The sequence below is a fragment of the Strix uralensis genome, chromosome 10 (genome assembly GCF_047716275.1).
Source record: "Strix uralensis isolate ZFMK-TIS-50842 chromosome 10, bStrUra1, whole genome shotgun sequence".
NCBI classification, from domain to species: Eukaryota; Metazoa; Chordata; class Aves; order Strigiformes; family Strigidae; genus Strix; species Strix uralensis.
The window spans coordinates 3031478-3059254 of NC_133981.1; the positions used below are offsets into that span (position 1 = coordinate 3031478).

The 27777-nt window shown below is 47.4% G+C and overlaps 1 protein-coding gene across 1 annotated transcript in view; it reads right to left on the reverse strand.

The window, feature by feature from the left end:
• GRIP2 (glutamate receptor interacting protein 2) overlaps positions 1-27777 on the reverse strand; it is a 294065-nt gene that overhangs the window by 15372 nt on the left and 250916 nt on the right. The window contains exons 10-19 of the mRNA XM_074878902.1: positions 27110-27235; positions 25578-25730; positions 25171-25357; positions 19274-19419; positions 18538-18618; positions 10079-10145; positions 9157-9302; positions 8740-8884; positions 3664-3803; positions 1172-1348 (exon numbers count right to left, since the gene is read on the reverse strand). Coding sequence (XP_074735003.1) covers positions 1172-1348; positions 3664-3803; positions 8740-8884; positions 9157-9302; positions 10079-10145; positions 18538-18618; positions 19274-19419; positions 25171-25357; positions 25578-25730; positions 27110-27235 — 1368 coding nt within the window. The remainder of the gene's footprint in view (positions 1-1171; positions 1349-3663; positions 3804-8739; positions 8885-9156; positions 9303-10078; positions 10146-18537; positions 18619-19273; positions 19420-25170; positions 25358-25577; positions 25731-27109; positions 27236-27777) is intronic.

Consider the following 27777-nt stretch of genomic DNA (forward strand, 5'->3'; position numbering starts at 1 on the left):
ATTACCAGGGAAGACAAGAGAGCCCCTGAAGCAAAGTTGCAGTCTGTGGATGTTGGGCAACTTGGCATCAGCCCCACTCCCTGGGGCTCTGTGCTCAATTACGCGTTCTCAATTTACCGGTAAAAGCAATCACTTTGCTAAATCCAGTGTCCAACTTATGTTAACATTCAATTAGATGGAGAAGGATTGCAGCATTATGAAGGCCAGGGGATTCCTCCTTAATGAAGCTTCCAGTCCCAACTGCACTCCCAAATTAAGACTTCAAACCAACGGAGGCTGAAGAAGACGCAGGGATGGTGGCAGAGACACACGTGTGGTGCTGTCCTTTGAAATTTTCTATGTCAGAGCGCAGCGAGTGCAGGCACGCACCTTGCTCAGCACATTAAAGGTGCTTTGCAACAGTGCTCCTGCAACATCCCTCCCTGCTTTCACATTTGGTTCTGGACATCAGTCTTTTCACCAATTTCCTTTTGCGGAGGTGATTCAGGGTTTTGTTTTGTTTCAACACGGGCTAATACTAGCTTACGTCACTAAATCTGAACTGGAATAACTATTTTCCAGTGCTTTTCTCCAAGTAAAAATCTATTCCCATGACTAGAACAACCTCCATCCTAGTTCCATATGTCTGCCAGAAGCCACAGCTGAATAAACCTGGCCTCGAAGATGTGTTCATCTGATCACTCACTAGAGAGTTAGAGATACTTTCTTGTAATATTACCTTAATTATTTTGTTAAGTGAGTGCTTCTAGTCACAAGACATTCTTGCGGATTTTAAAACATCCTGAAGAGGATTAATATGTCCTGCATGGCCTTTCTGAAGAATTAAAAGTGAGCTATGGACCAAATATTCTGTAAGACATAAGGCCAGTGAATACTTCCTCTGATTATGTGAATTATAAAGTGCTGTAATCGTTCTGAAAATGCTGTGAACAGTATGATGCATATAAGCCAGAAGAAATGTGCCAATAAAAACCTAAAACAGATACATCAACTCAGAGCACCACATGAGTGCATTTTAAAATACATTTTGTTCCTTGCTGGAAGTGAGAAGCCATGCAAATGTGGTCAGCCCTCAGGCTTCGGCTCATGTTCAGTCACCAGACAGGTTCAGAGGCTCTGCCTACCTTCACCTTGGCCCAGAGCCCCCTAAGAAAAGACAACTTTGGCTTACCTTGGCTTCCATACCCAGCATCAATACCGGAGCCATCCCAGGACTCCATAGCACTGTCCACGCTAGGAATTGTGGTGGAGTATATCTCAGACAACTTGCTAGTTTTCTGGGAGTCTGTCAGTTCATCTTCTGGGTCACTCACTTCGTTTATACTCCCCGACTTCTTGGGATAGGGTTCTGAAACCAGAACATGCTGCTTTAGCAGGCATGAAGAGCAAGCCTCCAGGAAAGGCTTTTGCTGACACAGGAGCAAGCCCAGGTTGTTTAAGTCTGTTGACACACCTCTTTAGCTCTTCAAAAGTAGCTGAGAAAGGCTTGTGCAATGCAGTTGAAAGCATTTAATGCAGTACTCTTAGCTCCAGCTGAATCAAGGAAAAATGCCTGAGTTTTTAGCACATGGAATATAAGAAGCAACTATGGGGATTTAAAGATTCCCAAATATGAGAGAGTTGGGACCTAATCTCAATTCACAAGCGCATCTTCTTGTGCCTTTGGAAGCTTCCTCCAAACAGCCCTGCCCAGAGAAGTGTTGGCCTCTGCAAGCAATAGCCCAGAGCTTCTCTGGTCCCAGAGGGCCTCTTTTTTCACTCAGAGCAGCACCTAGTCAGAGTGCTAGCTGCAAACTTTCTGTAACAAACAGATGTTTTAATGAGATTCCAACAACAGTGCAACCTGGTCCCAAGTTACCGCAGCAGAAGTTATAGACCCCTTCCAAGACTGTACAACCTTGTATCAATTCAAGGCTAATCACCACCTCTCCAGAGTCTCCCATGTGGTCTCATGACAACGGTGGAATTCCTGGGCCTGGTATTTTGAGGCTGAATTTCCCCTGATTAGTGATTGGAAAATGAAAAGCTGAATGTGGGTGACGAAGCTCAGACCTTCCTTTCCATTATTTTAGTAATAATAGGCCCTTATTATCATTATATCAAATTCCCCTTCAGGCAAAAGCTATGCAAGGAATGGTTTCTCAGCGCAAGCATTTCTTTATACTGAATAGTTTAAAGTTCTTCCTCATTGATTAGATATCCTGTTAGCCATCCACACCCTGGATCTCTGACTTGCAGAAGCTGGGATAAAAAGCCCTCTGAAAGTCTGCATTTGTCAATGAGGACAGATTATTTTACCAAACAAAGCCCAGTGCCCTGCAAGTCCCTATTTTCCAAGCATTCAGAAGATTGCTCACCATGATTAACTCAAGATTACCTTGAAATTTCAATTACACCTGCTTCATTCACAGAATGATTAACGAGTCTCCAACTGGCACTTGCATGTCAATTATTTCAGCAAGTGGCTGTGACAATGCTAAGTGTCAGCAGGGAGAAAAAAAGAGTTTTTCAGACCGAGGATCAAGACACTTGGCTGCACGGAACGAGACTGGGGTTTCTTGAAGAGGAATCAATTCCCCAGTTCCACCTCTATTTGCTAAGTCCCCACTCCCTGCCTCGGCTTCTTCCATTTGCCACATAGATGCATTGCCACACACTTTCATACTGCTTTGAGGTCTACAGAAGTGCTATGTTTAAGAGCAATGCTCCTTTTCCAAAGACAGACATCCCATGGGCCACGCTTGCTTGGAAGAGCTTTGTAACTTGATTTCTTTAATTTCCACAGCACTGTGGACCACTGGCTTCGTAGGTCCAGCTAAATCTAGAGACTGCAGAAGCATGGCACAAAAAAACATAAAAAATACTGGGTGTGGGGAGAGACAGAGATGCAGCCAGAATGCACTCGCAACTTTCTGAACTTGATGAAAAAGCCTCTGTTTGGCTGTGATTATGTAGTTGAGGAGAAAAGTTTGCACGTTCCCTGGTTTTGTCAATCCCCTCTCTGTCCCCCAAAAAAGTAGCCTGCCTGTACTAAGTACGCTCCTACTCTTTCATACCGTGTGAAGAAGAATAGCTTCAAAGCCACAGGGGGCTTGGCAGGGAAGAGAAGGGGGTTTCTAGAATGAAGGTAGATGCTTTGAAAGATGATCTTACGACCCCAAGCCAGGAGAAAGGGTGTAAAAGATTTATTGCCAATTGCTTTCAAAAAGTTGAATTAAAGGTAGGGGTTTTTTTCATGGATTCTAACAGCTCCAAGTCCCCTTGATCATTTTGGGGGGTTATATTTAAAAAAAACCATAACTGCACTCTTCTGCTTTTAGAAGTGCTTCATTTCTGTGTGAAACACCCACACAGAGAAGGAATGGCAACAATGGCACAAGGGGTCAATCTAAAAAGAAATTATCATCGCCGATAAATCTGCTGTCTAATCTCTTCCCAGTACCACATAGAGCCCCTGTGTTGCCTTTTTTTTTAATCTCTGAGTCAGAAGTTCAAAAAACACCCACCTTTTCCCTCTGTCCCCAGTCATGCCCTTGACCATGCTGCCTCAACACCTTCCACAACACATGAAGGAAAACACACAGCGCTACCTACTCCACTGCCTGAGGTCCCTGCTGGGGTGTGCCTTTGCCCTCCCACCCCAAACCAGGCTCCCCAACTCACTCTCTGTCTGCTTCTTGATCTTCAGCGTGACCGTCTCTCCCGCCATCTGCAGCAGGTGAATGGCTTCACTCAGTGGTTTGCCCTTGAGGCTCACGTTATTAATCGCTAATATCCGGTCACCGATGTGGATGGCTCCAGTTCTGTAGAGAGAAGGCACTGTTAGAAACTTCAGCAAAGCAATTTGCCTCTGAGAGACAGGCCATTAAGTTGTCGCTTGAAGCAATGGCATATTAACTCTCAGAACTTTCAAATATGTCTTGGTTTCCCCTTGGTACGCTGTATACCCATGATTTCCCCTTCATCATCGCTACTAGGAATCTGGGTGTCCCCAAGCATCTTCTCCCCGTGCATACAGATCCGAATACGCACAGGAATGTATGCGCTCCTCAGATCCTGGGCCCCTCGGGAACTGGGGCTGCAGATCAGCTTACAGTCAAAACTCTTCAAAGCAAGGGGGTCTACATGTTAAAAGCACAAGGATTTCCAGTGTGTGATGTCCACCAGCTGTCACACATGGAACTGAAGGGTACATTCACAGTGATGGAAAGAAATGATGAGACAAACCTAGAAACCCACTGGAAAAAAACAAAACCAAAATGGCCCAAGACACACAGACTGTGCGTGCAAGCATGAGCAGAATCAGTTGCAGATCAGTTCGTGATATGTTTAAAGCTCGCCCCTACACTGTGACTTTCTCCATCAGCACCAGTGTGCTGGAAGAGGTTACTATGTTTTATTGTTGAGCCACACTCCAGCACTGGCTTCTGCTCCCAGCTAAAAAAATCCTCCGGCTTCAGCAACAGCCAGGAACAAACTAAGAAGTCACGGCAGTTCTCCCCCTTCTCCGTTCTTCCCCTCTGTGTCTGCCCACAGACAAGGGCTCACTTTCCCTCTCCCCGTGTTTGCTGCAGCTCCGGGAAGAGCAGGCAGGGCAGGATGAGTCCATCGCCAGAGCTGGCGGCCAAGGCAGGAGCTTGCACTCACCGCTGGCTGGACCGAGCTCACCGCACTCATGCTCCAGCTCCCTAATGCCAGCAAGCGAGAGCAGCAGTCCTCTCCTCCAGCAGTGCTGTGAGGTTTAGCTATCAGGAACCTCTGTGATCAAGCCAGGAGGAGATGCAAATCTGGACTGCAGTATCTTTTTGTCCATGGCAACGCGCCTCTCTCAGGTTACATCTCCAAATTGGACTGCTGCTTCTCCAGAATTGCGATTTGATATAGCGTCGCGGGCAAAACAGCTGCTCGTCTTTCCCCCACATAGAAAACTTTGGTAGACACGCTGCTGTGAAACATCAACTCTAAGTACATCAAATTAGGAAACGCAGCCAAGCAGCAGGCGGGACTGCTCGGGCCGCTGCTGCCGCCGCCATGTTGGAGGGGGCCAGGGCGGCCGCCAGCCGCTAGGTGTCTCTCGTGTCCCGCCCAACGCGGCCTGAAAAAGCCCTCAGGGAAAACTTGTGCATTCAAATGAATTACAGATCAAACCGGAACCGGAGTATTTGTCTTAAAAAGTTTCATCTACGCAGTCGAAAAACATCAAGCTTAAACTGCTGGCGGTTTAAAGGCGATCCGTCGATCGCTGCGGTGGTTCAGCAGCTGAAGGCCTCCTGCGGTAGTCCTGAACCCAGCGTGGGGCCACATCTCACAGAATCACAGAATATCTGGGTTGGAAAAGACCTTGTAGATCCTCCAGTCCAACCATGAACCTCACACTGACCGTTCCCAACTCCACCAGATCCCTCAGCGCTGGGTCAACCCGACTCTTCAACCCCTCCAGGGATGGGGACTCCCCCCCTGCCCTGGGCAGCCCATTCCAACGCCCAACAACCCCTTCTGCAAAGAAATCCTTCCTAAGAGCCAGTCTGACCCTGCCCTGGCGCAGCTTGAGGCCATTCCCTCTTGGCCTGGCGCTGGTTCCTTGGGTCAAGAGACTCATCCCCCCTCTCTGCACCCTCCTTTCAGGTAGCTGTAGAGGGCCATGAGGTCTCCCCTCAGCCTCCTCTTCTCCAGACTAAACCCCCCCAGTTCCCTCAGCCGCTCCCCATCAGACCTGTGCTCCAGACCCTGCACCAGCTCTGTTGCCCTTCTCTGGACACACTCGAGTCATTCAGTGTCCTTTTTGGAGTGAGGGGCCCAAAACTGAACCCAGTCATTGAGGTGCGGCCTCACCAGTGCTGAGTCCAGGGGTAAGATCACTCCCCTATCCAGACACCAGCCCAACCGCCCGCCTCTGAACAACAGCTCTGCAGAAACCGTGAAAGTCCCTCAGCAGGGAAAAGTACAGCAACTATTAAAGAGAAAAGTCACGTTCAGCCAGGTGTTTTTCTTCAAGGAGGGAAAAGTAAATCAAAGTCCAGTCCTCCCATCTGTCCATCTCCAGACACCCCTGTGTGGACAAGCAGACAGAAGCCGAGTGGGAGCAACAGAGAAAGGTGTTTCTATCTAATGACCCTTGTGCCGCTCCATCATCACTGACAGTCCTCAATTCACCTCAAACACAAACCAGGCCAAGGAGCTGCATGTTCCAAGTCCCTTCTTGCCCAGAGGACACATGCAAGAGCAGAATCAAGCAACAGGTAAGTTGCAAGGTGTAAAAGGGGCTGCAGGCACTTTCCAGCAAGCACTGGAGAAGAGGTGTCCACGTGCACATGGTAGGGACTTACTTGGCACATGGGCAGGGCCACCATCCCTTCTCCTCCCTGCCAACATGGGTTGGTGCTGAGCACTCCTGGACAAAACCCTCCTGTCAGCCCCCCCCCCCCATCTACTTGCCCAGGTGGCACTAGAGGAGGCTGGTCAGGCGCTTTAAAATGCCAGTGATAGCCCAGAATTGCTCTTGGAGAACCATTACACCTCAACCAGAATTGAACAGTATTGTTCAGGCACACTTCCTTCCCCAAGAAGAAGGAAAACAAGTCCATGGACCAGGGTAAAAGCCACCTGCAGGCCCTGAAGGAGGAGAAACAGAGACTAACATGGGAGACAGCCACTGCTTGACACTGATCCAACAGCCTGAGCTGCCTCTGTAGGTTTCTGTAAGATCAGACACATACAAGGAGAAAAATGTTCAAGGTTAAGATAAAACCCAAGTCATCTGAATCTGGAGCCTTTTCAGCTTATACAGCCTGTCACCCGCTGTGACAGACATGTGACAGATCCTAGAGGACGCCCTGCCTTCCCCATCACCAAGCGAGCAGCTCGAGCTGCAGCACGGACCTTCACAGCACATTCCCATTATCAGATTCTGGGATCTGGTCCACCCGTGACAGCGCTGCTGAAACACGTCCTGTGCTCCAGCAAAAGCCAGGCACAGATTTGGGTTTAAATCCCTGTCCTTCAGAAACCTGTCCCACCCTTCAGAGCCTGGCTAAGGGCACCTGTGACACAGGGAAGGGTAACAACAGTAGGAAAGGGACACTTTAGGATAACATAGGACCACCCCTCTTCCCTTGACAATGTCAAGCCACTCCCTTCTGTTATTCTCAGGAGAAAAACCATGCACCTTTCCTGCGGGCAGCCTTCATCCCAAGGCTCCTCGCCCTCCTCGCAGGGAGCCAAGGTTACCCAGAGAAATCCTGGCGCTGCTCCGTCCCCATGCCACTCCTCCGCACAGGCACCATTATTTGTTAGTCAGCTATGGTGAACATCCTGAGCAGCTCCATTGCTCTTCTCAAAAAGCTTTTCATTCCTTACTGCCTGCCAGCTCCTGATCAAAATTCAATAGTACCGCAGCACTTGCCTGCGCTATGTTGTTCCATGAAGCAGTCATTGATGTGTATCCGAGTTCGAAGGAGAAACAGCCACGGCATTGCAAAGGGAACTGAGAGCAACACAGGTACAAGACTGTCTTGTGACACCTGACAGCGTTTGGGCTTTCTGTCCTTAACCTCTCTCATGCTGGGCTGCAGGTACAGTGCAGAACTGCTATGCAGAAAAGCCTCAGATGCTCTGTGGCTATTATTTTCTAGGGAAGAAGACTGAATCCTACAGTGGCAGGCAGTGATTTAAAATCCCCAAAGAGAAGAAGCACTAATGACTAAGTCCATCCCTCTTCCTTACTTCTTGGGAGACACTGATGTTCTGCTTTCTGTACCGAAGGGAAGCAATGGAAATGTGCAGCAGTGTGCGTGCTGAGAGTTTGAGGAACCCAGTGCAGAAAGAGGTACTGAGCTGTTTTATAGTCCAGCTAAGAGGGAGTGTGGCCTTGAAACAGAACAAACCAGAAGGCCAGATCTGCAGTCAAACCTCCCCAGGGTCTAGTACTTCACACCTATTTTTTCAGGGATGTTTTTTCTGCTGTTCGGCCTGTCAGGCAGCACAGGGTAAAGTAACCCTATGAGAAGCATGAGTCAGGACCGCTGAAATGATTTATTTACAAGTCACAGCTACCGTATAGACAGATGAATTAAGATACAGTGTATGACTCAGTTCCACCTTATATTCTCAGCAATGTCCTTTAAATCCCACACATGCACATATATTCAGACACAGGCACACACAAAGTCAACCTCCCTGGTTGCTGAAGGTAGATCTGCACCTACATTTATACAGTATAAATGTCTGCTGCTTGAGGCACGCCAGCCATGCACCGAGATACCTCCACATGTAACAGACTAAGCAACCAGCAAGGATGGGTCAGAAGACCCCTGAGATCTGTGGTTTCAGCAGGACACACCACTGTCACGGCTGTAAGCTGCAGTTTAGCGATAGGTGAGTACTGGACAGGAGTCTACAGTGGTTTCGTGGGCAGGCTGGGCACTCTCCCCACGCAAGGTGTACGTGGGAAATCACAGACCAGGAAGCACTTCTGTAGAAGAGGGACAGATAAACATGTGTTCGTGCATTCAGCTGACACACTGGCTCTGACTTTTCCAGAAGTGCCCTGCTTTGAGCCTCTCTCACAGCCCTAACAGCACACTCCCAACCACCCTGCTTCCTAACACTTGGTACCTTCATAGCACCTTTCCTTTTTAGCAGACTAAAACACCTAAGAAGCGATAATGACAGCAGAGGAAACTTGACAAAGTTCAAGATCCCTTCCCACATCAACTCAACCGCTCTGCCCCCAAACCTCACCTTTCTGCCAGCCCTCGTTTAGTCAAGCCTGAAATGACGATAGGATCGAAAGGTTCCTCCGTGCCGGAGATGGTTATTCCCAAAGGGCCACCGTATCGCTTCAGTTCCACCGTGTAGATAATAGCACCGGTTGTCTCCTGCTCATCTGAAAGAGAAAACAGGAATGTGGAATTTTTTAATTAGTCATATGAAAGAGGTCATACGAAAGACTTGCAGAATTTAGAAGCAAAAGCCTGAGGTCTTCAGCCATGCTCACACCAAACAGGATTTTAACCTTCCAGACTCCATTTAAGGGCCGAATAACAAAACCAGGCTATAATCAATCGGGCAGCAGCCCTTATCTTTGTTGGTTTGCACTACCTATTGGGAAATGTCATTACAGTGGACAGGCACCAGTTTGCATCAGGATTTCCGTACCAGAGTTATCTTCATCCTTCCTAATCTTCAATTTGACCAGGTCTTCACACTGCCTTAAAATCTGCACAGCATCCTCCATTGAGCAATTGTCGAGTCGGATGTTATCAATGGCTAACAGCTTGTCTCCCGGCTCCAAGGTGCCAGTTCTACGTGGAAAGGAAAAGAAAACTAAAAGTACATTTGTATTTGCCTTTCAGATCTCATGACACATTCAGTCCTGCAGTGGCAGTGACAATATTAACTTTTTGCTGTCCTTGATCTTTTCTGGGAAACAACCATGAATGGAGTCTGGGACAATTTTAACTTAGAGGAAGTTTGGGCATCAACACAGAACAAGGCAGGAAGATTAGATATACAGCCTGGGTAACCTACAGCACTGAAAAATGCCTGATGTTTAACTGACAGATATTCTACCTTTTAAGGAAACTCCTGTATGAGCACTCTTCAGAAATGAGCCCTCCAGCAGCACTAAATTCCTCTGAAAGCCTTGCTGTGAGGTGTTGGAATCAGAGAGGAAGTCAATAAATGCTGAGTTATTTGCACAGTTCTCCACCAGTGCCCACAATTCACTCACTCTGTTCACCTGAGCAGGAGCTGAGACATGGCAAACTACCTGATGAGCCACAGCACCTTTTGGGATATATGATGCCCTTTACCACATGCTCTTAAATGCTAAACATCCGTGTCCCATAGGGTCGGCAGACATCTGAATCAGCGCCCTGGCCACCTTCTCCATTAGCTCAACTCTACTTGCTTCAGCACAGACAGTTTTTATTGCAAACCCTACTGTGGTCTAAGACAAACCTCTAAGGTTGAGATCTCCTTGGACGCTGGCAAAATACTGCTTGGGCTTCATTCTACCTCTCATTACTGGGCCAGACATTTTGAAATGGGTTTGGCAGATGGGAAATTCTGCACTCACCTATGTGCTACGCTCCCCTTCTTGATGTCAGAGATGATCAAAGGCTCCCCAGGCTTTCTGCTTGCAGCTGCAAAAGAGATACATAGGTACTAAGCTTGGTATTGAATCTGCTATATAGTGCAGTGATGGTTAATGGGGAGAAGAAGTCGTAAGGAAAGGAAATTTATATTCCTTTGACAAAATGATACTTCACACTTGAACTCTGGAAGCCACACCAGGAAAAAAAAGAAGTAAATCCCTGCAAAAGTTTGTTGGTTGCCCTTTGCCCAAGTTAGCTAGCTGCCTCCTTCCAACTCCTCCTGAAGGGGAGGACGTGTGGTGTCCAGCAGCAAGAGGTGGGATTGCCCGATCCCAGCACTGTTAAACACCCGCTCACCCACATCGCTGACATGAGACAGCGAGTCAATGGCTGTGGCAGCAGTCAGATGTTAGCACTGCTGCCTAGGGAGTACCTAGCTCAGCGCTGTGGTTAATATAAGCATTTCTGTGTTCTTGAAGTAAAGTGGGCTGGGAAATTTTCCAGGTGGAAAATAACCCAGGAAAAACTAGATAAACGACTGTTTTCCAGCTGGTTCACCTCCTCAGGCCACTTCATCATATAACCAGATAAATCAGGGCTTGTCTCAGTGTTGGAGCTGGAAGGGGTGCTTTCCAACTCTTCTCTTCTGCCCAACCCTGATAACTTTTTCAGCCCATGAGAGATGCAAGTGTGTATCTCTAGGACCATTTGCATTTTCAAATTTCCCTGCAAGACCTGCTGCTCTCTTGAGAAATCTGAGAGACATTTATGACTGGAACTCTCCTGACCTCTCTGCCATCCACACACCAAACATATGCCAAGAGCATCCTTCTCACCTTGTGTCAGTCCCTCCTGCCTTGCTATGGGAATTGCATCATTTCATTTAAAGCTGACAGAAGCTTTGATCTGCGTGGGAAGGAAGAAACTCGCAGCATCTGAACATATCAGGTGCAGGTCAGGGATTAAAATATCTGTGAGGCACGTGGCATCAACCACACAGAGATCCACCTGCCTGAACATCAGTTAGAGAGCACCCCAGAAAGTCAGACATAAAGGAGTAAGTGCTTCCTCTTATCAACCTCTCTGCTCTAGATTCTTCTGTTGTTTACATTCATTTATGAGATTTAAAAACATATGTGCTAACCCATCACCTTTAAGGATACCCTCTCCCAGATATAACTAAACCTTCTGTACTGAACAGAGCAAAAAGACAGCCAATCTCAGTCATAGCAGGGCTGAGTACAAAAGTTAGGTCAGACAGCGAAGAGCAGACCCTGACTGATTTTGTAATAGTCACGGCAATGTGATTGCTGAATGATACAGAGCCTAGAAGAATTACTTTCCCTATCTCTTACTGGAGCGTGGTGCCAGATAATTTTGTTCTGGACACTCATGTTCAGCTTGCAGCCATAGGTCAAGGAGAAGCAGATGGGTTGTGGAGATTCCCCAAGGGCTCGTGCCTATATTCAGCCTGTCCACAGCACAGACCTGCCAGCAGATAGACCGACACACACCAGGCAGAGCTGAGCAGTGGGAGGGAGAGATGGGGTGCAGCAGCTAAAATCAATGCAGAAGTCCCCCCTCTAATTGAAAAGACCACACACTGTCGACTAACAGCACAGGGGACAAAGATGTAGCACTCCGTTATTACTACTGCTGTTCTCTTTTCCAATACAGGGGATGTATTTGCTGCTGTGGGAAGTCTACAACGCAGTGGTCCGAGCAGCGGTGATGGGAGACCCTGCTAGCAAACCCTGAGCCCTGGGCCGGGCTGGCATCGCTGCATGTTTAATCGCTCCCTAGCCTGGTTCTGTCAAAACGATCCAGGTTAGCAAAAATACTTTTCACTGCGAGGTTTGTTTACTAGTTTCAAAGCAGAGACAATGTGACAGAAAGGGGTTAGGGAGGATCTCCACAGTCCTGGTGGTGGGTTGGGGATGGCCATCTCTAAACGTGACCCAGCCACGCTGGAATGATGTGTCCAGAGACAGTGAACACTTAAAAAGAGCAAAAAGGGGGGAAATTAAAAAAAAATAAAAGCAAGTATAGACAACAACACGCTTCAAGTTCTGCAGAAATGGCATTTATCTTGGTGTCTGCCTTACAAACCCTGCAACATGAGTGGGGATCCTGCCCATGATCAGTCTCTGAGCAGAGAGCAAGACCTCATCCTTCTGCAGCTCCACAGTTGGTGTCAGCACTGAATGCAGCACAAGCTTCCTGTGTCAGAAGCACAAACCAAGTGCTTTGTCCATTAGGAAACAAAGCAAGTTTTAAGGAAAAATCATTCTGGGTTTTGTTTGCACTTTTTTTGGAAGTTGTGTTTTCCAAACAGATTTTCTTGAGACTTCAGTCAAATGGAAGAGCCACGTACAAGCGCATACAACTGTCCCTACCATCAGAGTACCCAAACTTTAATAAATGGCAGCCCTCTGTTTTAAATAATCACTTAGTATAAAATGGAAAGGCTTTATGGAACTACCATTATTAGTCAGTACCTACAAATCTAAAAGGTAAGTTAGAGAGACTTAATGAATAATCATTCTCACTCAAGAGGCATAAGATACAAAGTTAAGATACTGAAATCTCAAAGCACAGAACAGTCACTTGCTGTTTGTTTTAAAAACAGTAGTTACTAACTTCATTAACTCACCTTTGGCATCCCAAAGTCTTTCCCAGTGCCCCAGCAGAGTGCCCAGCTGGGCTTTCTGCCCATCAGCTGGGACCAGGCTGTCCCTGACTGCCCCAGCCACCCCGGGACCCACGTTTTTAACAGTCCTGGGCTGTTCACACAGGGTGACAACACGCCTCTGCGTAACGGCTGCCCTTCTACAGGCAGGAGCGCTGCAATTTCACTGAAGTGGCGGCTCAGTCTAGGTCAGAGGCATTAGATGTGTAGATCCCTGGTGAGCTTTTGGATAAACCATTTCTAATTTGCCTGCAATTAAACAAAAACACCTGAAAGTACATTACTATTTTATTAGGGCTGTGGTCTTTGGAGTTAAGACGCACAGATGAGTAAAGCCTCTTTATCCATTCATTTCTGCTGCTGATGTGGTTATTTCTCTTCAAAGGACAGTGCCTTGGTAATTCTGTTTGCTGAAGGAAGACACGGTTCAGATGCCTGGACTTGCCTCTGGGTCTTGCTTCCCTGTCTGTAAAACAGAGATGGCAGCAAAGGGAGTCAAGGGAAGAGATGGATCGAGGCACAGAGGCAGAAGCTGGTGTGCAGAAACCCAGGCTCTCTCTCAGCAGTCCCTCTTGGTTGTGGTCCCTATCTGCCAGGGCAAACCACTTCAGATGGAAGTAGGCTCTTTTTCAGATACATTTGTATTTTTGGTGGGTTTACCAGTACAAAAGATAGTTTAAATGTGCTTGAGTGCCCCAGAGAAAGCTCCATAAATCAACAGCTGGTGAAGGCAGAAGCATGGGGTGGGGGAGAAACTCGAAATGAAAACACTGCTTGGCAGTGGTGACAGGGCAGTGATAAAAAGGTGAATTGATCAATACTGTTATTTACTTTTTATAAATTGCTTTCAGTCTCTCGCCACCTCTTCTGGGATTCTGGCTCGCTTGGTGTTTACTCTGTGATGGATGATGAGGCCAGAAACACATGTCCAGTTTGTGTTTTTAATAGAATGCATAATGACTCGTATTGGTAAATTATTCCCCTCCAAGGAGCATGAGCACATATCTCACATGCATCAACCTGTTATAAATGCCCTTCGTTATTGACCAAGCCAAAGCAGCACTCTGCCAACGTGTAATTAAGGAAATTGTAATAATGCCATAAGAATACATTTAAGAAAGCAAGCATTTATAAATGGGAAAAACAAACAAAATCAGAAACCCAATAATCTCAGGATAGCTAAGGAATGAGAAGAGGAATAAAAGCAAATGAGAATCAATTACAAAAAGCAGCAACGAACATCAAATCCCCAGTACCCAATTTTTTGCTCTATCATTTGTTTTAGCAACAGGTGCCCAAATTATCAGTGCCTCCAGCAGGATATTTGCCCCACCGCAGATCTATTTGCTTTCAAATCTCCAGATAGCAAAACCAGGACAGAATATCCCACTTTGGTAGAAGCACCAGAGTGAATCAGCTGCAAATCTCAGCTGAAGCTGCAGCATTAGCGAGGGGGTAGGACGGGAGGCTGCCAGGCACACTGCCGCTTGCAGACATGCTCTGCCGGGCTGGTGGCAGGTCCCAGGTTAATCCAGCGCCAGCAAAGCTAGATTTGCTGGGCTCACAGATCCATCTTCTCACTAGGACAGCGATTACACTGCTTAAGCGACTTAATCGAAGTTATCTATCTACCCAAATTCCGGTTTTATCACCCGCAAGCAGATATACTACCTACTCAGTATCTGCAGTACTTCACGCCAAGGGCACAGGAATTGATTTGTTAAGATATATAAAGGTAATTTGATAAACGTGCTATATAAAGCACTAACGCATATCTAAAATGAATGGTAATTTCAATATCTGTTTAGACAGCAACAACAAAACACCTGTACCCTGCAGCAAATTTCATAACTAGCCCTTGAAGAGGATATTTGAGACAGACAAAAAAAAACCCCACAACACAAAAAGCAATCTTTTTTGTAATCAACTATCATTTTCCAGAGGCTAATAACAAATCCATATCTTATTTTAAGAGGTCAGGTATTGAACACACAAGAATACAGGACCATTAGCTTCTCGCTGCTGGAGATTTTAATTTGTAAGAGATTTACAGAAAACCTACAAAGGCATAACTGTATCATTAGAACTGAATGCAGCCAGCAAGATCAGAGCACTTAAGGCATGTGTTCTGCTAATGGCGACAAGTAGTTCAGGCTAACAAGAGCCAATTCTTCACATCCTTTTCTCAAAAATCTCAGTCTGCTCGTCTTTGCATCCCCACCATTCAGAGCACCTCAGAGGTCCCTGCAAACAAGTGAGCTTCACAGCCCACAGAGCGCTTTGAACCATGCCGAGCAGGAAGGAGTACACGCTTCCCTCTTCAATCAGAGCAGCTGTTTCACTAACAAACGCAGCCTTTTCCCTGGGACAGAAACCAAGGCACTGGAGTATGGAGAAAACAAGAGTGATTTTGCTGGCTTCTTGTCCCTTCACCCCTGGATGAAGTGCAGGGAAACAGTGCACACGAGGCAGCTTCGGTGTTTTGCTTTGCTAATTTTCATTTAGTAAACGTAGGAGACTGAATGAGGCTTGAGGGCACCGAGGTGCCACAGAAACACAAAGCACAGTCAGTGAGAGACTCACCCCTTGGATTTTGTATTCATCCTTTGGGGAATGGAAGGGGAAATAATGCTATATGCATATATTTGCATCATGCATCTTGATTTGCTGCACCCCTTTGTCACGCTGTGTCTGAGCAGGGGAAGAAACCCATCTGTGCACACAGACCACAACCAGGGGCTCGCCCAGCCCAAGCCTTCTCCTTCTGCAAAACCCTGAGACCTCAGAGAAGATGAAATGCCCTCAGCAAACATCTGCTCCTCAGCAGGAGCAAGCACAGACCCTCTCTGCATGTTCACCCCAGAACCAGCAGCGCCTGCCCTCCTCATACAAAAGCCTCCTGGGTTTTCAACCCTTTTATGAGGCTTTCCAGCAGATTTATGGTTCCTCCTGCAGTCAGCTCCATTACACTGACTCTTCCAACACATCCATCAAGAATCCTTCTCTCCCTCCTTGTACTTAGCCCATCTCCCAATTAGCTCTGAGAGCCACAGCACAGCAAGAACTTGATCGCTTTTATTTCTTTAGTGCTCCTCTGATGAGGTCGTAACACTTTCTGCCCGTGTAAGAAGGCAGCAGCAAACCTTCCTAGACAGAGGAATTAACTACAGATGAGCCTGCTGAAGCCGAGAGGTAAAACTCAACGAAAGCAACTCATCTTTCATTTGCAGTGTATCTGCAACAAAGTTTATGAACAAACCCAGTTCTGTGACCACAACAGTCTTCTACTGACCCCTCCAGCTTGTCATCTGTTTAACCTGCCCCAGTTTTACAGAGGAACAGGAATCCAATGTGGGAGGCCAGTAAACCAAGTCCCCTACTTTAAAACAGTAGTTATATGCTTTTCCTTGTCAGAAGGAAAGCTGTAAGAACTGTTTCTAGACTTACACAAGCATTCAAATCAGCAGAACTGGGAGGAACTGAGCAAAATAGAGAAGAGTTATTTTTACCTCTTTTCTCTTGCTGCTTGCATCACACTCCTGCATTCACATCATGTCTCTGCAGGAGGTACTTACCATAAGGCTGCCTGCTTTGGTTTTAACGTTTGAAACCGGTATATTTATCTGCCCGGTCAGAGGCAGAGTGACAAAATGATGATCTAATTTGCTAAGGGTCATGTGGACATAGGCTTATACAGACTAATATATGAAACCAGAATTAGGATTCAACTAGCATTTCAGGCTTGCCACAGCATTTTCTGGATGGCTGTCTTTCGCTCCATTTGTAAATATAATTTTGGCTTTGACTCAGCAGAGGACTGAAATATCTCTTAAGTTTATGCGTATGCATTACTTAAAGAACGTCCTGCAAACCTGTTCAACAATCAGAACTATTATATTGTTAAAAAACTGCTTTGTAGTTGGATAATGGGTATCTAACTATTTAAAACCCAGGGGTCAGTTTCTTTTTATTTAGCAGTGTTTTCAAAAAAAGTGTGTAAAATCAATTTTTTAAACAAATTTCAAATGAAAACATTTTCAACATAAAAATATGTTTGAAGTGTAAATGTACATCTGAAGCAGATCCCATTTAAGTGAGACTCTACAAATAAAAACTAGTATTTTTGCTGGCAACTCCTAGGTTTGTTTTGCTCTCCAGCCCCAGATACAAACCAATCTTTGAAGCTTCATCAGGGTGAAACCCTGGCCATGCTCAAGCCAGAAGTTTTTTGCTACCAGATCCACCGACCTTGGTTGCTACCTGAGCATGCAACACCAACGCCGTGGGCAGGGCAGCAGGTTGGGAACCCAGCGCAGGCTGGGCTGCTGCACCATGCCCGGCTCCCCCACCAGTGAAATGTTATTACGGGTACCCCGCTGCTTTCTGAAGGCACTTTGATGTCTTCAGACAGTAATTGCTACCAAGCCAAACGTTAAATACCGTGCTGTTATTTCTCAGGATTATACTCACGGCGCAACTAGGGAAAGCTGGGAAGAGGGAGAAGAAATAACACAGGGCGCAAAGCCATCGTCCTGTTGATGTTCAAGTCACTCCTGAGAATCCCCCACTTAGACCAGAACACCTCCAATTAACTCACTAACTAATGCTGTAAATGCCAAGAGGTAATTGCAAATAGCTTATCTATTTTAATGAAACCTAAAGTGTCCCCAGTGACTCCATTCCCCAGACACAGCTGGGTCCACGCTCCTGAGGGCTGCGATGTGAGATCCCATTACTGCAGTCTCACAAGCTGCTTTGTTTCAGCTGAGAGGTGGTGGCAGCCTCTGGGCATGGCAAATCTGAGATGATTCAACTCCATTTACCCAGCAGTGAGAGAGTGATGAGTGACGTGAGACCTGCTCACATTTGCCATAAAGGAAAAATTCATTGATGCAAGGCATAATAAGACTCCAAGTTAGCCAGAAATTTGGGATGGATCTGCCTATATGACCCCCTTACAGCATCCTCTCCAAAGAGGCCGAAAGGTCTTTAAATGAAAAATACGCTTCAGAAGAGAAACAGAGATAATGAATCAAGAGTGAGCAGAGAATGGAGAAAAGAAAGAAAAAGGTTTATGTCTCGTTCTCTCTGTGCCCACCAAGTCCTGACACATGGATCTCCTCCTCCATGGCTGGGGTTAGTCAATGCAATGACTCCCAGCAAACCCGGCCCAGCACCCTCCTGTCCCTAAAGTGCCTTCCCCCCACCTCTAAGGCCCACCACCCTTCTCCTCCTCCTCCTCCTCTTGGCAGTTTCCCCTCTCTACACTTCAAGTTGTGGGTGCACCTCACACTTGCTCTCCTCCCTCCACCTCTCCCTGCAAGGGTCCCAGCAGACCCAGGCAATTGTTTTTTAAAAGGAACATAATACAACTGTGAGCAAGGAAATAAAAATAATATTACTAATAATATAATATATAATATATAACATATATATTATATATAAAATATAATGTAATATATAAAATAATATACATATAATATATATAATATTAGTCTGCGGCACAAACCAATCAATCAGTTGAGACGTATCCTTTGCCCCAACTCTCCATGCAGCTGCTTTTCTCTGTGCCCGCCAGCTCGCGGAGGCAAGAACCACACATTTAATTCAGTTTGGGATAAATCACAAGCACTGCAAACGCTACCAGGAAACCCCACGTAATCTGATCTCTCTCCATTGGGCCTCTCTGATGTGCCAGGGTGGAAAGTAGCAGCTCTTGCAACTGCTAGCGCAAGTCTGAGCAATACTTACAGCTGATTGTAATTCCAAGCTCTACACCTCTTTTCTTGGGCAATTTAACGTGGAAAGTACCGCTGCTGGGTATGACAGACTCTATAAAACCAAAGCAGACAAAAAAAGAAAATAGGAGAATACAGAGAGTTTTCAGTTGCATGGATGGTTTCTTTGGAACCAAGAAAAACAAGCCCACAAAACTCAGCTTTATTGTTTCAAATAAGGTTGTTATCTGAGGCCCTGCGGACCTTAGGTTAAAATTCGGATGCTCATTAAAAATACATGCTCTGAACGTCAAGTGAAGTGCTCACATCACACTGTATTTCAAGATTGAGGTAGCTCTGTCAGTGTAAAAGGAAAAAACTTTTCTTTTTGCTTTTTAACACAAAGCTGCACTTTAGCCCCAGCCAATAGCCTTGGCTCCCTCCTTGGTTCAAGGCCATAAATTAATATAAATATAATTCATATTAATGGGTAAATATTCAAAGGGCAGGTGGCCTCTTCATCTACTCCTTAGGCTTACCTCAACCAAGTGGTGAGCACAAGGCATTTATGGAAGGATCAGAAGAAGAACCCTCCCTCTCAGTGCACGTTAGAGAATAATGAGAAATCCTCACAGGGTGTTCTCACTCTTCCCTCTGAGCTCTAACAAAACCCTCATGTATTTGTGTGAGTACACTCCCTCCTACGGGTTAGCAAAGGCCCTGGCGGAGTCCTGCTGGCATGAGGAGCAGCAATTCCTTTGGCAACGTACCTGCAACATCGAACTCAATCTCGAGCACCACTTTGTTGGTGAGCGCGGCATCACGCAAAAGCTGATTAGCTTCCTCCATAGTCCCGTCCTCAGTTGCAATGCCATTGATAGAAAGGACTCTGTCTCCTACTTGCAGCAGCCCACACCTGCAGTCCACATTGGGAAAAGAGGGAAAGGGAACAAGGAGGCAGGAAAAAAAGAGGAAAGGAGAAAAAAAACAACCCCACAACCAGCCATGAGTTACTTTTGCCAGGCAGATCTGTTCCAAGACACACAGAGTAGTGACCAATCCTGCAGAAGTGGCCCCAAAGAGAAGATAACTCATTCTGCAATGCCCGTCCCAGTGCCAAGAGCCCCTGGAAGGTCACAAGGCAGCAAACTCTTGTGGTTTGCTTAAGGTCAGACATATTTTGCTGCTAAATAACCATTTTTGGTCACATTTCCTGTAACTTCCAGGGAAAAAAAAAAAGTAACTCTCACCGTCCCAAAAGTCAACACCATGGCCAAGAGATGAGAGTGATAAATGCAAGGCCATGTGCCCTCCTACCCTATCTAATGGTATACAGCTCTTTCCATGTGCCTGCACCCTCTGAAACCCAAACTAATGGCACTGAAAATTGCACAGACTCCTCCGCTTAATACATGGCTAATACTGAAGCTACAATCCAATGAACTCACTGAAACGTCTCAGCAAATTGGATAATCATTTATCCCTTGTAATTGCATTTCTGGAAGCCAAACGTACATTGATACTGTTTAACTGCCTCGAAAGGCCAATATTATTCTGATGCAATAGCCCACCAGTATAACCACAACTGGCCCTTTGGGGTTTTTGGTTTAGACCCACTTTCTCCAAGAACAGAGATCAGCAAGTTTTTTTTTACTTTGGAAGAAAAACAATGATGGCAAGGCTATGTTGGAGATATACTGCTACAGCATGGTTTGTCTCTTGGGACCCCTCTGGATTTAGAAGCAAGGTGTTTCCACACATGAACCACTGCATTCCTACATTCATTATCCACCTTCCCCCTTTTTTTTTTTTTTTTTTAAATATACTGCAACACCAGCCAGACAATCCTCCAAGTTATCTCCCACAGCTAATATGAGCTGGCCTGTGGCTGTACAAAATCAAGAGTGTGGTGTTCCCTGTGACTGGCCAGGGGCTCATCTTCCCTCTTTATACCCTTCATCATTTGTTCCCTATAACCACATCTTTTCAGATTTTCCACTCATCACCTGTCTGTAAGGCTGTCCACTTGAGCAGAGCTTGTGAAACCATTCTTCATCCACCATTAATGTAAGCTACAGAGTGGTCTCTAAACAGGTTGAGGGTTATGAGATCAAGTCTAATGTTCACCTTGATATTTGGAGTTATTTTACCACAAAGATTTCCCAGAAGGCATCAGCTATCCTGTTTTGAGCCTTCTTCAGAGAATCTTTATTCCCCTCCTGTTTAATTGATCAAGCACATCCTTCGCCATCTCCTTTCTAGATGTCAGCTTCCACTGATACTTCATGGAAGACAGCTTGTTTTTTACTAGTCCTTCCAACCACTCTTCATCGCTCACACCCAATTCAATTGTAAGAAAACATGGTACCACAGCTTCCAGGCACATGAAGATAACACCAAAGGCAACGGACAGAGGCTGCATTATTCACCTCCAAACAACAGGATGTATATGAAAAAGGCCAGGTTATCAAGAAAAACTGCACACATCTAAAATCAAGAAAAATGCACAAGCACAACAGTTTTTGCCAGTGGCCCATCAAAAGCTGAGATATGAGCAAGTTTGGAGAGAGCCTAGGGAGGTTATTTTACTGGTAGAAAGGTATTAAACTTGCAGTATATTTACACTGCTGCCTGAGTTCATGCCATCCATGGTAAAACGCTGACTATTTTATGAGATGTAAATTGAGAATTGTTTGTTCAAGGAGACTTGGATTAGGACAGACAACTCCATGGTGTATAAATGAATCCACTCTTGTGAATAAATTACATCCAGTTTAATTACAGTCCTTCACTGGACTTGTGGCTATGCAGCCATAGATGTGCTTGGAAATATCAGCTTATAAATATGAAGATGGCAAGGAGGACGACAGAGATGCCTCCTCCAGCACCAAGAGCTCTCTTGCTATGGCCACGATGCACCTTTTGGAAAGGAGGGATCCACATCTGCATCACACAGACATCACTGTCTTTCAAGGGCACGCAAAGACAATTTTTTTAAATATACAATCCATTTTGGCACCACTGTTTCAGCCGCAAGGGCTGGGAGATCACAGGATACTTTTACATAGCATCAAAGCAAACATGTCCCACCTTTCTCACCAGAGCTGCCTTCTCACAAAACAACCGTTTCTTCTGTTTCTTCACTCAAGGTAGATTTGCCTGGGTGTTTTACAGCCAACAGCTCCGTTAGGTCAGAAGTATTTTATTTCTTTTACTATTAGCCTCAGTCAATCACTGTTGTTTAAGCCCCAGTCTTGCAGGTTTATAAAAGTTTGTGGAGTGAAGCCGCAACCTTCTGGCTCCCTCCACAAGTGCAAGGAAACCCGACGTGCCTTGTTAACCCTTCAGAATAATTCCAGAGACACCAGTTTCCAGCTGGCATGTGCCCTTGGGTTGGGAGCAGGGCCCAGGGAGCCAAGGCTCCTGCAGAGCTCTCCTTGGCTCTGCTGTGGGATCCTACACATTCCTTTTGGATGGCTTTCCAAAAGAGAGGGCATTTGTCTCAGAGATATGCAGTCTAACAGCAGAACTCACAAAGTGCTTTGAGATCACGGGAGGAGAAGTGCATTAAAATCAGAGAGAACAAGAGTACAGGCATCTCCTGGAGTGCAAGACAGCCCTATGGATGTGTTTGAGTCCACAATAGGAATGTCTCCCTGGGGTTGCAGAGATTTGCATCTTGTCATGACTCATTCCTTGAGCTCAAAGACACCAACAGAGCAGTGGAGGTGTCTTGCTAGACACAGAGCAGCGCATACTCAAGCCTCGGGCAGGATATGTGCTAAAGATCCTCCTCAGCATCATCAGCATCTGCGTGGTTGCTCCAGCTGTGGGGTGAGCAGCAGCAGCTGTGACCACGGCCACATCGCTGGCTGCAGAAACCAACCTGTCATGCCCTTACGTGCCCCAGAGTGGGCCTGCACAGGTCAGACACGCGCATCTCTGTGCATACCTACATCTGTGTGTGCACACAGGTGGGTGGGTCCCAGCCCCCAAAAGGTCAAAGGTTTGCTGACAGCTTTACCCAGCTGCTAAACTTTCCTTTTGCAAACTATTCATACTCAAAAGCCAGAAACACAATGATCAAACAATTGTGTCTGAGCAGAGCTAGAAAACATGTAAGCCAGCAGGAAGCATTGATTTTGGATACCGAGATGGAGAAGCCAGATACTCTCCCACTGCTGTCAGTGACGGCTGCAGGAGGAAGGACACAAAAGCTGCATGTTTCAAGGCAGCCAAGAGGGGATGTCAGGCACCTTCCTATTTCACCCTCCCTGCTGATAACAGGGGCTGAATCACTGTCTCATTTGGAGCCTGAAGGCTTCATCTTGCACCCAGGAAACAAAACAACAGGTGGGGAGGGAGGTCTATTAGAGGCTACTGGCTATAAAACAAACCACAACTCAGGCAGGTGAGAGCTTTTGCTTCAAACCGCCTGCCACAAGCTAGCACAAAGCAGATAATAAACGGGAGGCAGCCCAACCTCCCTGAAAAGAGGGTGATGCCGTCCTCCTCCCTGGTAGTACTCCAACTAGATACACGCTCAGGAGGCAGCTCCTCCACGGCAAGCCAGATGGACAAAGTGATTTTGGATCATGTGCTTGTACAACAGTACATTCAGATTCACAGGTTTTGCACAGGAGTGTGTGAATGTGCAGGACAGACCCCGGCTGCTAAGCCTGATCCCTGTATTGCCACTGCTCACCCTCTTTTGCAAAGAGCAATAACTGCAGCTCAAGAAAGAGCATATCCCAGCCTCATCTGAGAGCCCAGTTTGGTAAAGGGGAAAAAAAAGGCTCTAATGTCTCAGGCTGCAGCTACAGCAGAACCTCTGAAGGGCAGGGAACAAAGTGTCTAGGAAGGATGGAGCAAACAAGCTCTGTGAGATAACAAGAAACAAAAAGTGAAATGAAAACATAAACCTGCCTTTTTCACCTCACTGCAAACCCAGTGCACTTACCACTTCAAGATGGGGAGGAAATACAGTGTTTTCCTGCTAGGTAGGAAGAGCAGCATGGTCTAGGAAAGGAAGAAATACACCGCAGAGATTTAATCCCCAAATCAAATCCAGGCTGCAAACGCAGAGAGGATTGCTCCCTGTCGCCAGAAAGCGGCAGCCAGTAGAGCGTGAATCCTGCTGGGTGGGCAGCCGAGAGGGAGAGCAGTGTGTGTGACACATCAGAGCCAAGCAAGACTGCACTGCGAGTCTTTGCTTTCGCTTCAGGCTTGGCAAGAGGATAAAGCAAAGCCAGGCGGATTTCAGCACATCTCCCTCGTCCACTGGGACAGCAGGCTTTGTTGCTGCCTGATTTATAAAAGGAGTTGGGTGCTTTGCAATGTGAGCCAAGTTCACCCTGGTAATAGAGGATTAAAAAAACAGAACACCATCACATCCGTTTTTAAACCCTGTTTGGAAACAAACAAACAAACAAAAAAGGCATAAAAGGCTTTTGAAATCTCTCTTAACCTGCATCACTCAGGACAACTTTTTCCTGCGCCAGCCCCTTGTCCCTGTCCTCCCAGTCAGAAGCACTAGGCACTCACGCTCCACCTTGCCCCCGCCCTGGCCACGTGGAGAGGCCACCACACAGAGACTGGTCTGCACAGCAAGGATCTGCATTTCCTTCTGCAGATGCTCCCTGCCATACAACTCCCTCTTCCCGGGCTGGCTTGGAGACACCAAACTATTCGCACATGCTGATGGGGCCCTCGGAAACTTCTCCTCCCCAGGGAAGTGTCTGCAGCAGACACTGAGCACTGCTACGTCGTTGCACCCCCGGCACCCCTGTGCAGGATAGACCAGCAGTGGAAATCACAGGCAGGAAGAGAAACCAGCACGGGGGCATAAGCGCCAGCTCGCTCACCTCACAATTCCATCTAATGAAACCAGCTCTCCTTTCCACCCACAAGAGCTCAAGCCGTGCTGGAACCTGGGCTGCTTAGTAAGAAAAGCCTTGCTAGAGGGCACCTACATTGTAGTGCACAGGCACCCGAGCAGACTTTAAATCCAGCCAGCAAGGGTAGTGCAAAAAGTTTAGCCAGAGCCCCTGAGCTGGAGCTCAGCTGCCAGAGGAGTCATTGCTCCCACTATCCCCAGGGGGTGACACACAGCAGTTAATGCCACTCCTCCGTTCTGCTCTTTTCCCAGCATTACAGAGCCAAAAGCAAGAGTGCTTAAATGCAGCACCTACTAGCTTCTCAATCAGAGCCTTCCTCTGTGGTCCAAAACCTTGGCTTTAAGGCCAATTTATACAGCTGGGTTCTGCTACAATGAAACCAGGCAGAAAACACTTTGCTGGGCCCACTTCTTTAGATCTTTCCCCTTTCTGCACCCAGACAAAAGCTTTATCTTTCAAAGAGAAAGAAAAAAACCAAAAAAAAAAAGGAATGGGAATGACTCTCTCACACAGACACACGCTCCCTTCCTCCTCCTCCTCCCAGAACAGCCGCAGCCTGGTGCCAAGACGTTCACCTGGGATGCGAGGGAGGCCACGGTCAGCCGACGAGTGCAGAAATGGCAGTGACAGTAAACCATGCCCAGTGAAGAATGGGAGATATTACAAGGATGATAGTAAATATCTAAATGAGCCTCTGAGGAGAGAAAACAAACCAAACCATGAAATGTTCAGCAGCAGCACCATCAGCATCCAAGGGCAAGGTCTCTAACCTCTCTGCCGGGCTGTCAGGCTCAATAAAACGGACGAGAGGTGGGGAAGACAGGGTTTCAGTAGCAAAGATGCCTCCCTGGAGCTGAAGTCCGAAGCCATTCAAAGGGTCTCCCCTGAGCACCACCTCTGTTGTCTCCGTGTGGACTATCTGCCCGCCGGGACCCACCGTGCTGGAGGCCAGTGACACTGAGAGGAGGAGAGAGGCAGAAGGTCAAGGTAGCCAGAGTCAGCATAGATCTGGTCACAGGCCTTGGTCTGGCAGGGGTGGGGACAGTGACCGAGGCTGAGGAAGGCACTGACAGTGCTGAAATGAGTGATCCTACCCCAGCTGAGAGTCAACAATAAGGACAGCAAGGCAAGCACGTGCACCCCGACCGACGCAGCCCCAGCCCACTGCCACTCTTACGTGAGCTCTTGTGCTCCTTCTTCTTCTGCCTCCTCCTCAGCATGGTGGTGCGGGGGCTCATGGGGTGGGAGCTGCGAGGTAGCGTGTTCGAGTTCTGGCAAGGGAAGCCCTGCGCGTTCATAGTGGGAGACGAGAAGTTGGCGGCCACCAGAGCTGGGGAAATACAGAGCGGTTTAAGGACATGCACAGAGAAGTGCAGCTGTGGGTTCACCTAATGGGAGTTCACCCAGCACCTGAGGGGTTCAGATTAGCTGCTTCTTCACAGCTCCAGGGCTCAAGACAAGGTGAGAACCTTGTCCTGGGCTTGCAGCTACAGGAATGCTGTGAAGGTGGGCTTGGACTCCAGCTGGACATTGCTCTCTGGTGTGCAGTGTCTCAGAATCACAGAATCATCTGGGTTGGAAAAGACCTTGTAGATCCTCCAGTCCAACCATGAACCTCACACTGACCATTCCCAACTCCACCAGATCCCTTAGCGCTGGGTCAACCCAACTCTTCAACCCCTCCAGGGATGGGGACTCCCCCCCTGCCCTGGGCAGCCCATTCCAACGTCCAACAACCCCTTCTGCAAAGAAATCCTTCCTAAGAGCCAGTCTGACCCTGCCCTGGCGCAGCTTGAGGCCATTCCCTCTTGTCCTGGCGCTTGTTCCTTGGCTCAAGAGACTCATCCCCCCTCTCTGCACCCTCCTTTCAGGTAGCTGTAGAGGGCCATGAGGTCTCCCTTCAGCCTCCTCTTCTCCAGACTAAACCCCCCCAGTTCCCTCAGCCGCTCCCCATCAGACCTGTGCTCCAGACCCTGCACCAGCTCCGTTGCCCTTCTCTGGACACGCTCAAGTCATTCAATGGCCTTTTGGAGTGAGGAGAATCAGTCTCCAGTGACTGGGCTGCCTCTCGCTGCAGCATCCAGGCCACCAAGTGAGAAATGCATCCTGGATGCAGGGCGGCCAACAGCAGCTTGGCACAATGGCACTAATGAACCTTAAATACATACAAAGAGAAATCACAGCTTGAACTTGAGCTGCTGGGCAACGGGGCTGCCCTGTTTGCTTCCCACAGTTCGGACACAGTGAAATCTTTCCTCTGCCCTATCTTACTGCTGTAAGATGAGAAACCTGGGACCACACAGAGCCTGCTTCCTGCCAGAGGTGGGTTTACAGATTTTGAAGCAGCCATAATCCTGCTGCTAACATGTTGTGTGGCATCAGGGCTGAGCTGGATCTCCTACACATCACCAGAGATGCCCTCTTTGTCTCACAGCAACTCATTTTTGCCATACAAAACCAGGCAATTGGAGGATGGGAGCGTGGGTCTGCCCAGCACACCGCTCTTGTCGCAGCGACCAGATCTCTGTGTGTGCTGGGCTGCAGATACTAATTTTGTACCTCAGCACTGGACCTGTGGAAACAGATCCAAGTGACTGAGGAGGAAACGAGTGAGAAGCCAGGCTACAGAGTTGGGTATTAAGGAAATGGAGGGGTACAACATGAATGAACACACGCAGGGATGGGGGCAATGCCACGCGCTGAGGTTACATTTGCAGTAATCTTGTCCAGACGCCTGGTTCCAAGTGGGTGTCTTGCAGTGCCCGGGGTGGTGGGTGTGACAGTAGTTGACACAGGGGTCCCAGCAGTGGTGGTGGTCACTCTTCTGCACCTTGACTGATGGCACCCAGGGGAGCAGAAATCACCACAGGCAGGGAGGAGAAGTGAGAGAAAGAAAAGGTAGGAAGCGTAAGACAGGAGACTAGAAAAGAGCATCATAGTGGCTCTGAGCAAGCCAGGACCCAACCACAGCGTGTCAAGCACCAGCAGCAAAAACACATGCCCATGTAACCTCATGACACTTGATGTAAAGTGGCAGAAATCCACACCTTTTTCATAAAAAACTCTGCAAACTGAGCCAACGGCCTGTCTAAGCCATGCTGGCAGCGCACAGATGTCATCACCATTTGCAGTCTGTTGCGTGATGTGCAGAAGCTCCCTCCAGCCACAGGTTTCCCACAGAGGCCATCAGCATTATCCGACAGCACCGGGGAAACCTCTTTGTGCTGTTTCCCACCTTTCTGCCGGAGCTGCCCTCCCGGGGACAAGGCTCATCGCCTTCTGCACATGCCAAGAACCGCTTTGAGCACTTTGCTTGGCTTCAGCGTTTGGTTGTTTAGTGGCTGCTCTTGCCCGGGAATGCACATATGGATGAAAGA